The sequence below is a fragment of the Humulus lupulus genome, chromosome 9 (assembly GCF_963169125.1).
Source record: "Humulus lupulus chromosome 9, drHumLupu1.1, whole genome shotgun sequence".
In the NCBI taxonomy this organism is placed as follows: domain Eukaryota; kingdom Viridiplantae; phylum Streptophyta; class Magnoliopsida; order Rosales; family Cannabaceae; genus Humulus; species Humulus lupulus.
The window spans coordinates 165893038-165907563 of record NC_084801.1 but is presented as its reverse complement, the minus strand read 5'-3'; the positions used below and the strand labels follow the sequence as shown (position 1 = coordinate 165907563).

General features: G+C 30.7%; 1 protein-coding gene across 2 annotated transcripts; it reads left to right on the top strand.

The window, feature by feature from the left end:
* The first annotated feature begins 9192 nt into the window (after positions 1–9192).
* Positions 9193–14266, top strand: LOC133800953 (receptor-like protein 7). Of its 2 annotated transcripts, none has more exons than XM_062239064.1 (2): positions 9193–12516; positions 13642–14266. In XM_062239064.1, the coding sequence occupies exon 1, from the start codon at positions 9333–9335 to the stop codon at positions 12498–12500; it is 3168 nt and encodes a 1055-aa protein (XP_062095048.1). In that variant the 5' UTR covers positions 9193–9332; the 3' UTR covers positions 12501–12516; positions 13642–14266. The 2 variants fall into 2 exon arrangements, with proteins under 2 accessions (XP_062095048.1, XP_062095047.1); XM_062239063.1 differs by lacking the exon at positions 13642–14266 and adding an exon at positions 12921–13109 and having other exon boundaries at positions 9195–12516.
* Positions 14267–14526: the final 260 nt, after the last annotated feature.

Below are 14526 nucleotides of genomic sequence, written 5' to 3'. Positions count from 1 at the left end.
CCCAAAACCTTAGAACAATACCCCGGAGACATCCCCCCGAACCCCCGGAGCAAAGGCCAAAAATTGCCAAAAGTGACACTCTGAAATTAGCCTTGTGCCGCGGCACCACTTCCTTGTGCCGCTGCACCCATCAGTCAGAGACTCCAAGCCGCGGCACACAAAACTCGTGCCGCGGCACGCCTTCGCAGCCCAGAATTCTGGGTTTTTCCTTCGCATTTTCCTGAGCTCCAACCTCTCCAAATCACCCCAAACTCCATCCTAAGTCCCAAAACCAACTCTAAACCCTTAATAAACCTCACAACAACCCAAAAACATCATGCCCAAGCTCACTCACACCTTCAATCCTAAAATTCACTCTTGAATTTCACACTTAACAACTCAAACCAGAAAATTAAGAACAGCTTGAACTCAAACACAAACCACACTCCAAACTCCCTATACCTTAACAGAAACAAGCCTAATAAACACACAGAGACCTTACCTTGAATGATGAGTCCAACCTCCAGCTCTAAACCTCCTTCCCCCTTGATTTTCCCAATTCTGAAATTACATAAAACCAGCCACCAACTTGCCTCAATTCACATTCATTACCTAAAATTCAAGACTTAAAACTTGGATATATCATAATCAAAATCGTACCTCTGAGTATCCTTGATCTAAGCTTGCTTGACAACTTCAATCACCCTTAAATTCTTCTTCCAAAAGCTAAATTCAGTTTCTCCCTTCTTCTTCTTAGGTTTGCTCTTCCTCTAGGTCCCCAATTTCAGCATAAACCCATTTCTCCAAGTGTTATACGTATATCATATTTTCCCTTCAGCTAATGATCATTTATCCTACCAAATGACTATTCGACCCTTCCACTAATACCCCTTCCTAACTAAACCTCAAGGCCATACCTGTCTTTTCACCAGCTTTGCAATTCTATCACTTTCCCCATAAAACCTGTTACTCTCTATGGTTACTAACAGTTACGCAGGTTACCAAATTACCAGTTACCATTATCTAGTTTTCTAGGACCGTCTCGGCACGTGCATCACGTTGGTATCACAGCACCTACACGGTACGATTCACACATCATAATTATCACATAATATAATTCACATAGTCATATAACATGCTTAAAATCATAATCATGCATCTTAATCATAATAATCACACATAATTCCCATCATGCCCTCCCGGCACACTAATCAAGGCCCTTAAGCCTTATTAGTGAATTTGGGTCGTTACAATATCCTAATTAATTATGTAAAGATAATAAAATCCTTGTGGGGGTAAATTATTATATCTATATAACCAATCACAATTTATGTCAATTATGTGATCCTAATCAGCTTATTATATAATTAAAGATGTTGTGGCTACTCCCTAATTATTTAAAATTATATGGTTCACTAGACAATATGTTTTAGGCTCTACTTAATACCTAAGAAAAATTATGGAACAACATACTAGGCAATCATTAAGAGTGCTCCTAGTGTGATCATCCGAAGATCATTAAAAATTGGTCTAGATTGAGCATTGTCTCAGTTTCATGCTTTCTCGTGTTAACCACAATTTTTTTTTATGTATTATTCATAACTTAATTATTCTAATTAATTAGAGAATACTTTATGAATCCTAATGTGCTAAATATTATTTAACTAATATATATGTTAACAATAAACTTAATATATCTAGCACAAATATGAAATTTATCATGCATTAAAAACATAAAATCATACATATAATATCTCAAAATTACTTGTACTAATAATAAATATTGCATGAATTTAAACATAAATAAACATACAAAATTAGTACAATAATCTACATTTATATATATGATGAAAATAAATGCAATAATTCCATAAATAATTAAATGAGAGAATTAATTTAAAAAATTAATGCTTAATAAGGCAATGAGTCAATTATATAGTATTTGGTTAATTAATAAATAATTGTACTAAAATTTAATTGTGATGCGTTAATTGTAATTACATACACAAATTCAATTACTATAATTGCATGCACAATAAAAAATAAATCATGCAATAAATATAACAAATAACAAATTTGCACATTTTAATTAATTTCTGAATAACATATAAATTACCAAATTATATGCATAATTAAAATAAGAAAAATTAAAATTAAAATTTATTGCCTAAATTAATTTAGAAATCAAGAAAAATATAAATTCCAAAAATATTTTGAAAAAAACTTTAATTTTTGGATTTTTGTTAATTTTTGTGTTTAATTCTGCCTTAGGGAGTCGTTTTTCCCTTATTGATGTCGTTTGACGAAGGACGTGTCATTTTGCTTCACCTAGGACCAAAATGACGTGTCGTTTCGATTGTCCCAATCCTCTAGTCGGGTAAAAAACGACCCGAATTCTGTGCGTGGGTCGTTCGGACTCGATTCCAAACCCAGTCAAAAAATGCCATTCTGACGTCGATATTAATTTTTTTTCAGCCCACATTGATTAAAAACAACTATCTTAAGAGATTTATGGCATTCATTTGCTTAAAAACACAACTATAAATAAGACTCTAATTTCAAAAAATATTCTCGGCCATAAACATTTTTTTTTATGAATTTCAAACTCATTTTTCATGCAAAGATTAATTGGAAATTATTAACTTGAAGATTTCTTATATTTGTTCGCAAAAATACAACAATTGGAATACAAATTTTAAGTTTTCAAAACTCTCGGCCAAAACTCAGCAGGGAATAGTTAAACTAAAGTATTCCTATTAATTAATATGTAATAAAAACATAATAGAAATAAAATACACAATAATTTTTTTCGAGCATTTGGACAAGACTATATTTAGCATAAATGTATATATATATATGTATATATATATGTATATGCGAATACAATAATATCAGTGCAGAGATATATAGCGAGGTTAATATGTGAAATACACTATATAGGATTATCATATAATTAAAGCGGATAATTAAAGTATACCTCCACCTATTAATTTTGATAACCTCGATATAAGAGCTTTAGATCTCCAAAAACAAAAAGAAAAGAGAATTAGTGAAGGTATATGACTTCCAAGTTATCGCTAACTCTTTAGATATAATATAAGAATGAGTGTAGCGAGTTTGGGGACGAGAAACAATTAACAGGATATGAAATGTTTGGTAACTCAATATATGAAATTGAGTAAATGAATTAATATTAATATTTGTCAATTAATCTTAATATTGACTTTAATCAAAATGAATTAGAATTATGGATTCTGGTAATTCTAATTAATTAAATAATATTCTAACACATTTCCATTTCTCTCTCATTTTATGTTTATTTTACTATTATTATATATAATTTTTTTCTCAGCACTTTCAATGAGTAGTATTGCAGTTTTTATTTTTTTAATTATTGTTCAATTTACATTGTTTTATTAATTTTTATTTCTTTTCAGATGCTTCCATATCCACCTTTTCTTGGGCTACCTAGCTATTGTACAAATTTAATGGTGATGTTTTAGGTATTAAAGACTAGGCTTTAGTTTTGCTTCTTGATGACATATTATTATATGTACACAACTATAAAAATAGGTTTTAATTTCGGTTTTTTCGCTTGATATTATTCGAATCTCGCGAAGATATTAATCGAAGTTAATCCGAACAAAGTTAAAAGTATTTAAAAACTGAAGTTAAAGATATTTTACCTTAAAAATATATTTTTATTATTATTTTTGTTTTTTATATAATATTTTCATAATTATTTTTTTAATTCTAATTTACAATTATTTTAATATTAATAAATATATTTGAACATTTCAATAAATTTAAAATAAAATAAACTCACAAAGTATATAGAATTAATGTACATATATATACACATTCATATAGAAATAAAAGCAAAGTGACACATAAACATCTAAAGTATTCATACAACTAAACATGTGAAGTTCACCTAAGTAATTATTTGGAATATTGAAATTTCTTATGTATTAAATCCTTTTTAAAAAATTTAGCAGAATTTTCCCTATAAATAGGACTACCCAAACATGTTGACATTCAATTTACAAGTAAAATTTGCAACAGTTCATAGAGCAGAATAGCATAATCATGTCGAGTTTATTAGAAATTGGAGGAATACCTCATACCAAAAAGCAAAGTTTAGTCTCCAATTACAATAGAACTCATGTTAATCCATTTTCCATCTTGAATGCTTGCATTGAATTTTGACGGTATCCATAAGCCTCGTAGTTCAAAGTTACCTTATCTAATCAAAAGACATGATAATGTTACTTTAAATTATGGACTTATGGTTATCACCGCAGCACACAAATTCTCGATATCCTATTCAAAATCTATCGCCAAACCTAAAAAGTTTAAATTACAACTCTATGAATAAATACTACATATTTAAAAACATGTTCAATTAATAAATCCTAAAAATTTGGACAGAGTTTCCTCAGTTTCTATAACATATCCTAATTTCATAAGTACATATTAATTCAATACAAAGAAAAATAACAATCAACATGCATAATTTCATCATTATACCACGCAACACACAAATTTTCCAGAACCTATTTAACTAGTTTTCAAACTTAATTTCCACTAAATTCAATAGAAATTAACTATAATTCTATAAATATGTGCAATAGTATTATATAAAACTAAAATACTTACTCACCTTCAATTTAATCTTCAAGTTAGTAACCGCAAATTCAAAACCAAAATACCGCCAAAACAATAATCGTCCTAAAAAATTTAAACAAAAATAAAGTATTAAAATTATTTAGTTTATGTATAACTAGTACCAAACATATTTAATATTTAATACAAACTAACATTAAAACATATTTATACAAATGACTCTTTGAACAAAATATTAACTTGATTTTTTTTATAACAACAACATATTAATTTGTTTTTTTTTCAACAACAAAATATTAACTTGATTAATACACCAAATAATTATTATAAATAATAATATTTTATAAAATAACAAAAAATTATCGATTTAATAATATAATAATATAATAATATTAAATTCAGATTAATAAAGAAAATTATCATAAACATGTAGTTGGAAGATTCATACCTTTTTAAATAGTCAAATGCAACTCCAAATCAAGATTATCATCCTTAAAAACCTATACATTATCAATACATTATCAAAAATATAATAAATCCAAAATAATAAGCAAAAAAAATATAAAAATCATACAAACAAATATTTAATGATCCATACATATTTCAAAGCTAAAAAACGTGTTTGGATGTTGAAAATCCATTCAAAAACCCAAAACAATGAGTATTTTTGACCACCACCCATACCCATTATAAAATGAAAAACTTTTTCCTCTCAAAACTAAATATAATCAATTTTTTATGATCAAGATGAGTTTTTTTTTTAGCAAAAATGATGGAAAATATGTGAAACTCTTTTCTCTCTCACGGTAGTAATGAGGGTTTTCGGGTCTGTTTGCATTTCAGAATGAGGAGACGTGCAGGTGGAAAAAGGGTTTTAAAGACCTTTAACTTCGGTTATTACGAAATAACCGAAATTAAATTGTACCTTTTAACTTCGGTCTTTTTAAAAAAAACCGAAGTTAAAATTTCTGTTCTACTCATCTTCAATAAAACCGAAGTAATATGTTAATTCATTTGAGTGTCAAACCAAAAAGTGAAGTTAAAAGCCCGTAAAAAGCTTTAACTTCGCTTTTTTTATGTATTTCCTAACAATTCTATGTATAAAAACCAAAGTTAAAGCCTATTTTTGTAGTAGTGATATATTTTTATCAATAAGTTTTTTTATTGAGAGAATTTTGAAATTCATTATCACTTATTCCAGATCCTACTCTAGTGCATGTCTTGCATTATTGTAATAATGTTGCTCATGAACTAGCTAAGATTGCACTTACAATAATGAGTTTTCTTAATATATTATATCTAGTTAACCTTGTATTTTGACGGAAGTAATTAACAATTTTTTATCAACGTGTATTGATTATTTTTTTTAAATCTCCAAGGGCAATCTAGACTAATAAGTAAAAAAAATCCTTCAGTAGGTAAAACATTAATGCCTACAATGAGAAAGACAACTCACCAATTAACCAAGTCAAAATGGAGCATTTAATATTTCGGCCAAGACCTCAAATTTGATGAGATTTTTTTCGCATTGAATATGTCAAACATCTGTCATCAGAAAAAAATCATGAGAAATAAAGTACGCGTGCCTTCAAATTGACCTAGTGAAGTTTTTTCCAAACTAATTGATTTTGCCTTGTATTTGACAAAGTCTCTCATTTTGTCTCATGTTCATTAATGATATAAGATAGAAAATGAGATGAAGCGATATTTTATATGTTTAGCAGAAATCAGTTAAAGCTCGAGGAGCTAGTTAATTGAACTTAATTAACTTAATCATAATGAAATTATCGGTTGTCAGCTGGAATCGTTGGTTCATGGTTAGAGCTTGAGGAATGTGAAATTGTTTACTAATTATTATTAGTTAATTCTTGTATAAATAATGAGCTTTGGGTTGAAAGAGACGATAAAAAAATTCGTATTTTCAAACAAGGCCGGGTTAAGAGTGAACGATACGTAAAACAAGAGAGTTTGTGAGCTTTAGGATAAATGTAACGAGATGAGTGAACTGTTTAAGACAAAATTGTCTTTTGTACATGTTTTTGCACCTTTTTTTTTCTTCCAATAAATGACCAAATGTTCAATGATTATAATTTAGAATCGTGCCCTATACATGTCATATAACATGGTGAAATATCTTTCAATCAAGTATAAACTTTGTTTTCTATGTGAATTACTAATATGTAACACATGCACTAGAGATACACCTCAAAAGATAAATAATAAATATATAATGCTCTTAAGAGTGCAACTTCTTAAAGAGAAAGAATAGAGTTAACCACAACCTTCACATCACTTTCTATTGTGAAAAGAGTGAAACCAAGATCCACGCACAGAAGTATCAATTTAAAGCAAAAGAAAGAGTCAAAGACTACTTTCTTTGGAGTTATAATTATAGTCAAGCAACCTAAAAGAAAACCATCAACAAATAATTAATCACCTTTTATTTTGTATAAATATATATTGCTCTTATTTTGATTAGATTATAATATAATGGTACTGAAGCAATGATATGTATACAAAAATATATACATCAAATATTATACCCGTAACATAATAATTTTTTCAACCAATTGTACTTATATAAGATAAAATCGACTATTTTAAAAAAAATACTTACATTGTGTAATGTTACTGTGTATATTTTCTGTCACCATATTATTACTTAGTAGTGGACTTAAGTATCCCACATACTCACCTATATCATACCTATTTAATTAATATAGGGCTTGTTTGGTAAAAATTTTGTTTTTGAATTTTTTAAACACAAAAATAGAAATATTATTTTATTTTTGTTTCTTTATTTTTAAAAAATAAAAATATGTTTGGTAACTATTTTTGTTTTTTGTTTTTAAAAACAAAAAATAATAAACGTGTTTGATAACTTTTATTTTTATTTTTTGTTTAACAATATAAGGTGTTGATTTGAAGAAAAGAAGAAAAAAAAGAAAGGAAAATTTGAATACTGTTTAAAAAAAAATTTGAAAGTGAAAAAATTCTATTTTCAAAATTTAATAAATTTTAATTAAAATTTAAAAAAAATGATAAATAAAAATAGAGTTACCAAACACATTTTATGTTTAATTTTCAAAATTTTAATTAATTAAACAAAATTTTTTTTTTTAAGTATTACCAAACAACACCATAATATTTAAAAATTAAATAAATATAATTAGTTCAAAGAAACATAAGGGCGTGATTGGTATCATTTTTGGAATCAATTTTATGTTTCCAAATACTATAAGTATGTAGGACCCACAATAATCAAGTGATTGGTTTGGTATTTCCTAAAACAAAATCTAAATCTGATTTTAAAATTTTGAATGTCTAGTTGAAAATGATAAAACATCGTTTTATGTTTTATCTCTATGTTTTCTCTATTTTCTAATTTATTCAGTAAGCCTTGATTCTATTAATTCTACTGTGTGTTCGAGTATATAAATATATATATATATATATTTATATATATAAATATATGAGTGCACTTTTAATGGTTAGTACCATGATTACTTTAATATTAACTATTGAATTAAAATTAAAGGTCCATATTTATAGTTGTTAATTAAAAATTTTCAAAAATAAATTTTGATTTTTTCAAATTTTTAGAAGGGTTACATGATGAAAAACGTATATTTATTATAAAAATATAATATTGTAAACTTTTCATTTTTCAAATGCATGTCAATTTTTAAATATAGGTAGTGTCTCTCATCAGTTGGAAACAACATTAATTATGACAAAAAATAACTAAATTCGAAATTAATATAGAAAAAATATATTTACCTGTTAGTGACTTGCTATACCAAGTCACTGTGTTGTCACATCATCATAATTGTTAGTACCCTATGGTAGTAACCATTGAGAAGTCTTCTATATATATTCTATATATATATACTGAAGCAATAAAACACCTAAAGCAATTTTATGAATATAATCAATGCACTATTATTAAATTTTACTTAATTAAATCTATTGAAAATTCTAAAATCATACAACCTATATATATAGAATATATAAAATTAAAATAATATTCAGATTCACTTGAACTAATCACATATTCAGTTCCTATTATATTTTCAAATTTAATACCAATCACAGATTCAGTTTTTTAAAACTAAAAAATAGTTTACAGAAATTGAACCAATCACATTTTCAAAAACATGTTTTTAGTCACTAAATTCAGATTTTCATTTCAGAATCTCACTTTTAAAAAATACAGTTTTCTAATCACGAACCAATCAGACCCTAAGTATTCCTCTTTTGTTTACGTTGTATGATTGTGTTCAACATTTTTGAGTTTGAGGAACAATCTCTTGCACTATATATCTTTCAAATTTTAGAACTAATCTAACGAAATAAATTAAGCGTATCAATCAGTAAAAGGAGATTACAAAGAATAATTTGTGCTCATTATTTAGTCTTTACATTATTTAACAAAAAAAAACACCAATAAACATTGATAGATAACAAGTATTTCTCAACGTACAATATAATTAATTAAATATCTCAATATGTACGGGGTTGCAACTTGCAAGTAGAACTGTCACTCAATTAATTAAAATGGTCCTAAACAGGAAGAGACGAAGAGTCGTAAGTTGATTGGAATTGAAGTTCAGAAACCATATACATTTATAACACAGAAGAAAAGATAATGTACTTCAGCCTTGACCTACATTGAATCCATCCTTTCCCTTCATTTCGTTTGCCCATTTTGTTTAGCTAGCCCTCCGATGAGAATTCATCAGTGTTCATGGCTTTTCTTAATACCCTTTTGCTTGATATTACTTGGCGTGGAGTTACATGTCGTCTCTGGTCAATGCCTTAGCGATCAGAAATCTTTGTTGCTTCAACTGAAAAGCAACCTTAAGTTCAACGCCAATAATTCGAAGAAGTTGGTCACATGGAGTCAAAATTCAGATTGCAGTGCTTGGAAAGGTGTAACTTTTGATGGAAAGGGACTTGTCACTGGTCTTAATTTGAGTTTTGAGTGGATATCTGGTGGAATCGACAATTCCACTCTCTTTCATCTGCAACATCTCAAGAGCCTGGATTTATCATGGAACAATTTCCTGTCTTCCATTCCAGATGAGATTGGTAACCTCATAACTTTAAGTTATCTAAATTTGTCGAACGCTGGCTTTGGGCAAGTCCCGATTACCATATCACGCTTGACAAACTTGGTCACCCTTGATATCTCATCTCTACTGTATTCATGGAAACTTGAGAACACAGATTTGGGGATGTTGGTTCAGAACCTTTCCAAGCTCGAAGAGTTATATGTTGATGGTGTGAATATATCAGCACCTGGGAGTGAGTGGTGCAAGGCTTTGTCATCTTCTGTGCCTAAACTGCGAGTCTTGAGCTTGTGGAACTGCCATCTTTCTGGCCCTCTTCATGAATCGCTTGGGAGTCTTCACTCTTTGTCAGTGATTCGCCTTGATTATAATAATTTGTATTCTATGGTTCCAGCATCCTTTGCAAATTTCTCAAATCTTACTTCCTTGACTCTCGCCATGTGTGAATTGTATGGGAATTTTCCTGAACAGATTTTTCGGATACCAACCTTACAGAATATTGACGTGTCAATGAATACGTTACTTCATGGTTTTTTGCCAGACTTTCCCAAAAATAATTCTCTTGAGAGACTGGTGACACATTCCACTAAATTTTCAGGGGGATTACCAACATCCATCGGTAACCTTCAGAAGTTGTCTATGTTAGACATTAGGACATGCAATTTTAGTGGACCACTTCCAAGTTCAATGGGAAAGCTCAACCAACTGGTGTACTTGGATTTATCTCTGAACAAATTGACCGGTCCAATCCCATCTTTTAATATGGCCAAGAACCTCACAAAAATAGATCTATCTTATAATATGATTACGGGTGAAACTCCATACGCTCATTGGGAAGGCCTTCTAAAGCTGGTTGATGTGAACTTGCAGCATAATTCTCTTGGCGGGACTATTCCCGTTGCATTGTTTGCACTTCCATTAGTGCAAAAGATTCAGCTTTCCTTCAACAATTTTAGGGGTCAAGTTCCTGGTTTTCCAAATCCTAGTTCCTCACTGTTGGATACTCTTGATTTGAGCAACAATATTCTCGAAGGGCATCTTCCGAAGTCCATCTTCGAACTCAAAAAACTTCATACTCTATCACTGTCCTCGAACAAATTCAACGGCACCATGCAATTTGATGTGATTCAGAGACTCAGCAATCTCACTTCACTTGACCTTTCTTACAACAACTTGTCAGTCAGTGCAAGCGGTAAATTCTCTACATTGCTTTCCTTTCCACAAGTTGTCATATTAAGGCTTGTTTCTTGTAAATTGACCACTTTTCCTGATCTAAAGAATCAATCAGAATTAGCCATTTTGGACCTCTCAGACAACCAACTTCACGGGGAAATACCTAATTGGATTTGGGGACTTGACAGTCTTATGTATCTGAATCTTTCCCATAATTATCTAATGAGCCTGCAAGAGCCTTATGCTCCTTCTCCTATTATCTTTATCCTTGACCTACATTCCAACCAGCTTCGTGGGAAGATTCCCCTTCTACCCCCAGCTTGTACCTACATAGATTTGTCTATCAATAACTTTACTTCCTCTATTCCCGTAGACATTGGCAACCATCTTAATAAAACTTATTTCTTCTCCATTTCAAAGAACCATCTTACAGGTATTATGCCAGAATCTATATGTGATGCACCCTCTCTTCGAGTGCTTGACTTATCTTACAACAACTTATACAGAGAAATACCTGAATGTCTGTATGTAATGACTCAAACTCTCGAGGTGCTGAATCTACGAAGGAACTCCTTAGGAGGCTCAATTCCCAACGCCTTTCCGGTTAATTGTTCTTTAGAGACCCTAGATCTCAATGGGAATTCAATAGAAGGGCATATTCCAAATTCTCTATCTTCTTGCACCAAATTAGAGGTCTTGGACTTTGGGAACAATTACTTTACTGGTGAGTTTCCATGCTTGTTAAAGAACATATCCACATTGCGAGTCCTTGTTCTGCAATCCAACAAATTTTATGGCAGTATTAGATGCTCCAATTCCAATGAAAGCTGGAAGGTGCTACAGATTGTAGATCTAGCTAATAATAACTTTGATGGTACGCTACCTGGAGGATTTTTTATAAAATTGCAGGCAATGTTCGATAACGTAAATAACTCCTCTTCAAAAGTTAATCACGTTCACCTTGAAGTTGAATATGATTACGGAATGTATTATCAAGATTCAATTACAGTTAACTTCAAAGGTCTAGAGATACAGTTAGTGAAAATCCTAAATGTCTTCACTTCTATTGATTTGTCATTCAACCATTTTGTTGGACCAATACCAGAGGAAGTAGGACAACTTGGAGCACTCTATTTTCTCAACTTATCCAACAATGCTCTCACTGGCCAAATCCCATCTTCTATTGGAAACATGGGACAGCTGGAGTCATTAGACCTTTCAAGTAACAAATTGAACGGATCAATCCCAGTATCCCTAGCAAACCTTAACTTCCTTGCATTCTTGAACCTCTCATATAATCATCTGACCGGACCAATTCCATCCGGTAGTCAAATTCAAACATTTCCAGCAAAATCTTTCATTGGAAATAGAGGACTGTGGGGATGCCCTCTGACAGATAAATGCGGCAAGGGAGTGATTTCACAAAACACAACAAACAAGAATGGTTCAAAATCTGGAAATGAGATTGATTGGAATCTCATAAGTGCTGAAATTGGATTAATTGTTGGCTTTGGAGTTGTGATTGTACCGCTTGTCTTTTGCAAGAGATGGAGGAAAAGATATTTTGAGCGCATTGATGACGTTGGTGCTAGACTTTTTCCTAAGCTGTATCAAACCAGTGTCACTAAGAATAGAAGAAGACGCCCATGATGATTTTTATAGAAAGGTAATATTTTGTTACAGCCAAACTTTTATTTCATATTTACACTCAAAATTAGTCTGGCTTTCGATATGATATTCCAGTTATATAAAATAGGAATACAAACATTAATTATTACTTTTTAGATGAACTGAGGCAAGCCAAGCATGTTTATTATTTTTGCATCCAAACATAAAAACTTTTATTGACTTTCTTAACAAAAAAAATAAATTATTTATCTCTTGATAAGGCTGAATTTTTTGAGTTACTTATCATGAAGAGAAATGTGCTTTCCTTACCATTTTAATATATAAAGTCTGTTGTAAGACATAATTTAGTAATAGACTAGTTTGCTTTTCTTTATTTAATTTACATATTGTTGAATTACATATTCAGATACCATATCAAGAGAATTTAAATTGAACTTGTAGGAATCTATGGGGTGGTTTGGAGCTGTGACTAATTTGGCTGCTGCTGTTTTGCAAGAGATGGAGGAAATGCTATTTAAGTTGAGTTATGATCTGTTTACGTATTGTTATTTTCAGTGTTAGCATATATAGATATTATGTGAAGGTTTAAAGCTAGTTGTGCCAGTAATCATAATTGTAAACTTTTATCAACTTTCTTTCACTTGTTGGATTAAGATTTACAAGTATGTGTATGAAATAACTTATATAAAAAAAATCAATTGTCCCTTTGGAAAATATCTGTGGGATAGAATCAGTCTGAGAGCACAAATCATATCTAATCAAAACTCGTTCTCTCTTTCACATGCACCAGTCGATTCCACTTCCCACGGTTCAACATATCGATTGCTCACTCCTACCGATTGCTATATTCTACGCAAGAAGACTCTACAAGAGTTGAAACCATAAATTTTCTTTTGAGACTAGTGCCCAGAACAGTTTGAACTTATCTATACAAAGATTCTTATGAGAGCACAAAGAGAAAAACAGAAAATATGTGAATGAGAGCCTTTGAAAAAGTTGCAAGAGAGAATCGTACAATAGAGCTAAAAAGAAAGCTTAAGAAAAATAACAAACTAATCTGTTACAACAACCAAGAGTTGTCAACTAAATGATTAGACAATTAAGCTAACTAACAAATGAGTTGTCAATTTCTTTCTTATTATCCCCCTCTTACAAAATGTAGATCTATCTCAATATGCTTTGATCTCGCATGGAAGACCGGATTGGCTGCAAGAGAAGCTGCCCCTTGGTTGTCGACCCAAATTATGGGAGGTGCTGGAAGAGGAATATGCAGCTCAGAGAGAATAGAAGCTACCCACTTCACTTCAGTTGTTGTATTGGCCAGAGATCTAAATTCACTTTCGGTACTCGATCGAACCACAACTTATTATTTATTGGTTGACCAGGATATAAGATTTTCTCCCAATAAGATGGCATAGCCCCCTGTTGATCTTCGGTCATCAATGCAACTTGCTCAGTCTACATCCGAATAGACTTCAAGACTAAGATGTAGAGTTGGTTTCAATAGTAGTCCATCATGAATAGTTCCTTTAATATATTGTAAGAGTCTCTTACATGCTTCCCAATGTATTGATGTAGGAGCATGTATGAATTGGCTAAACTTATTAACAATAAAAACAATATTTGTCCAAGTTAATGTAAGATATTGGAGAGCACCAAGAGTACTCTTGTGCAAGGTTTGATCACTAAAAGGTTCTCCATGTTGTATGGAAAGAACATGACAAAAGCTAGTAGGACTTGGGGCTGCTTTTGCACCCTCCATGTGCAACTTTGACAGCAAGTCTGCAATATACTTACTCTGGGAGAAATACATGCCTGTCGAATTTTTTAGGACTTCAACACCTAAGAAAATGTGAAGAGAGCCCAGATCCTTTACTAAAAATACCTTGTTCAAATCTAATATGAGTTTGGTAATTAGAGTTGAGTTTATTCTTGTGACCAAAATGTCATCAACATACACCAAAATGAGCACAAGGTTTGAGCCCAAGCCATGAATAAATAAGGAAGTATCAAATTTGGAAGCTACAAAACCTTCGCTGAAAAGGTT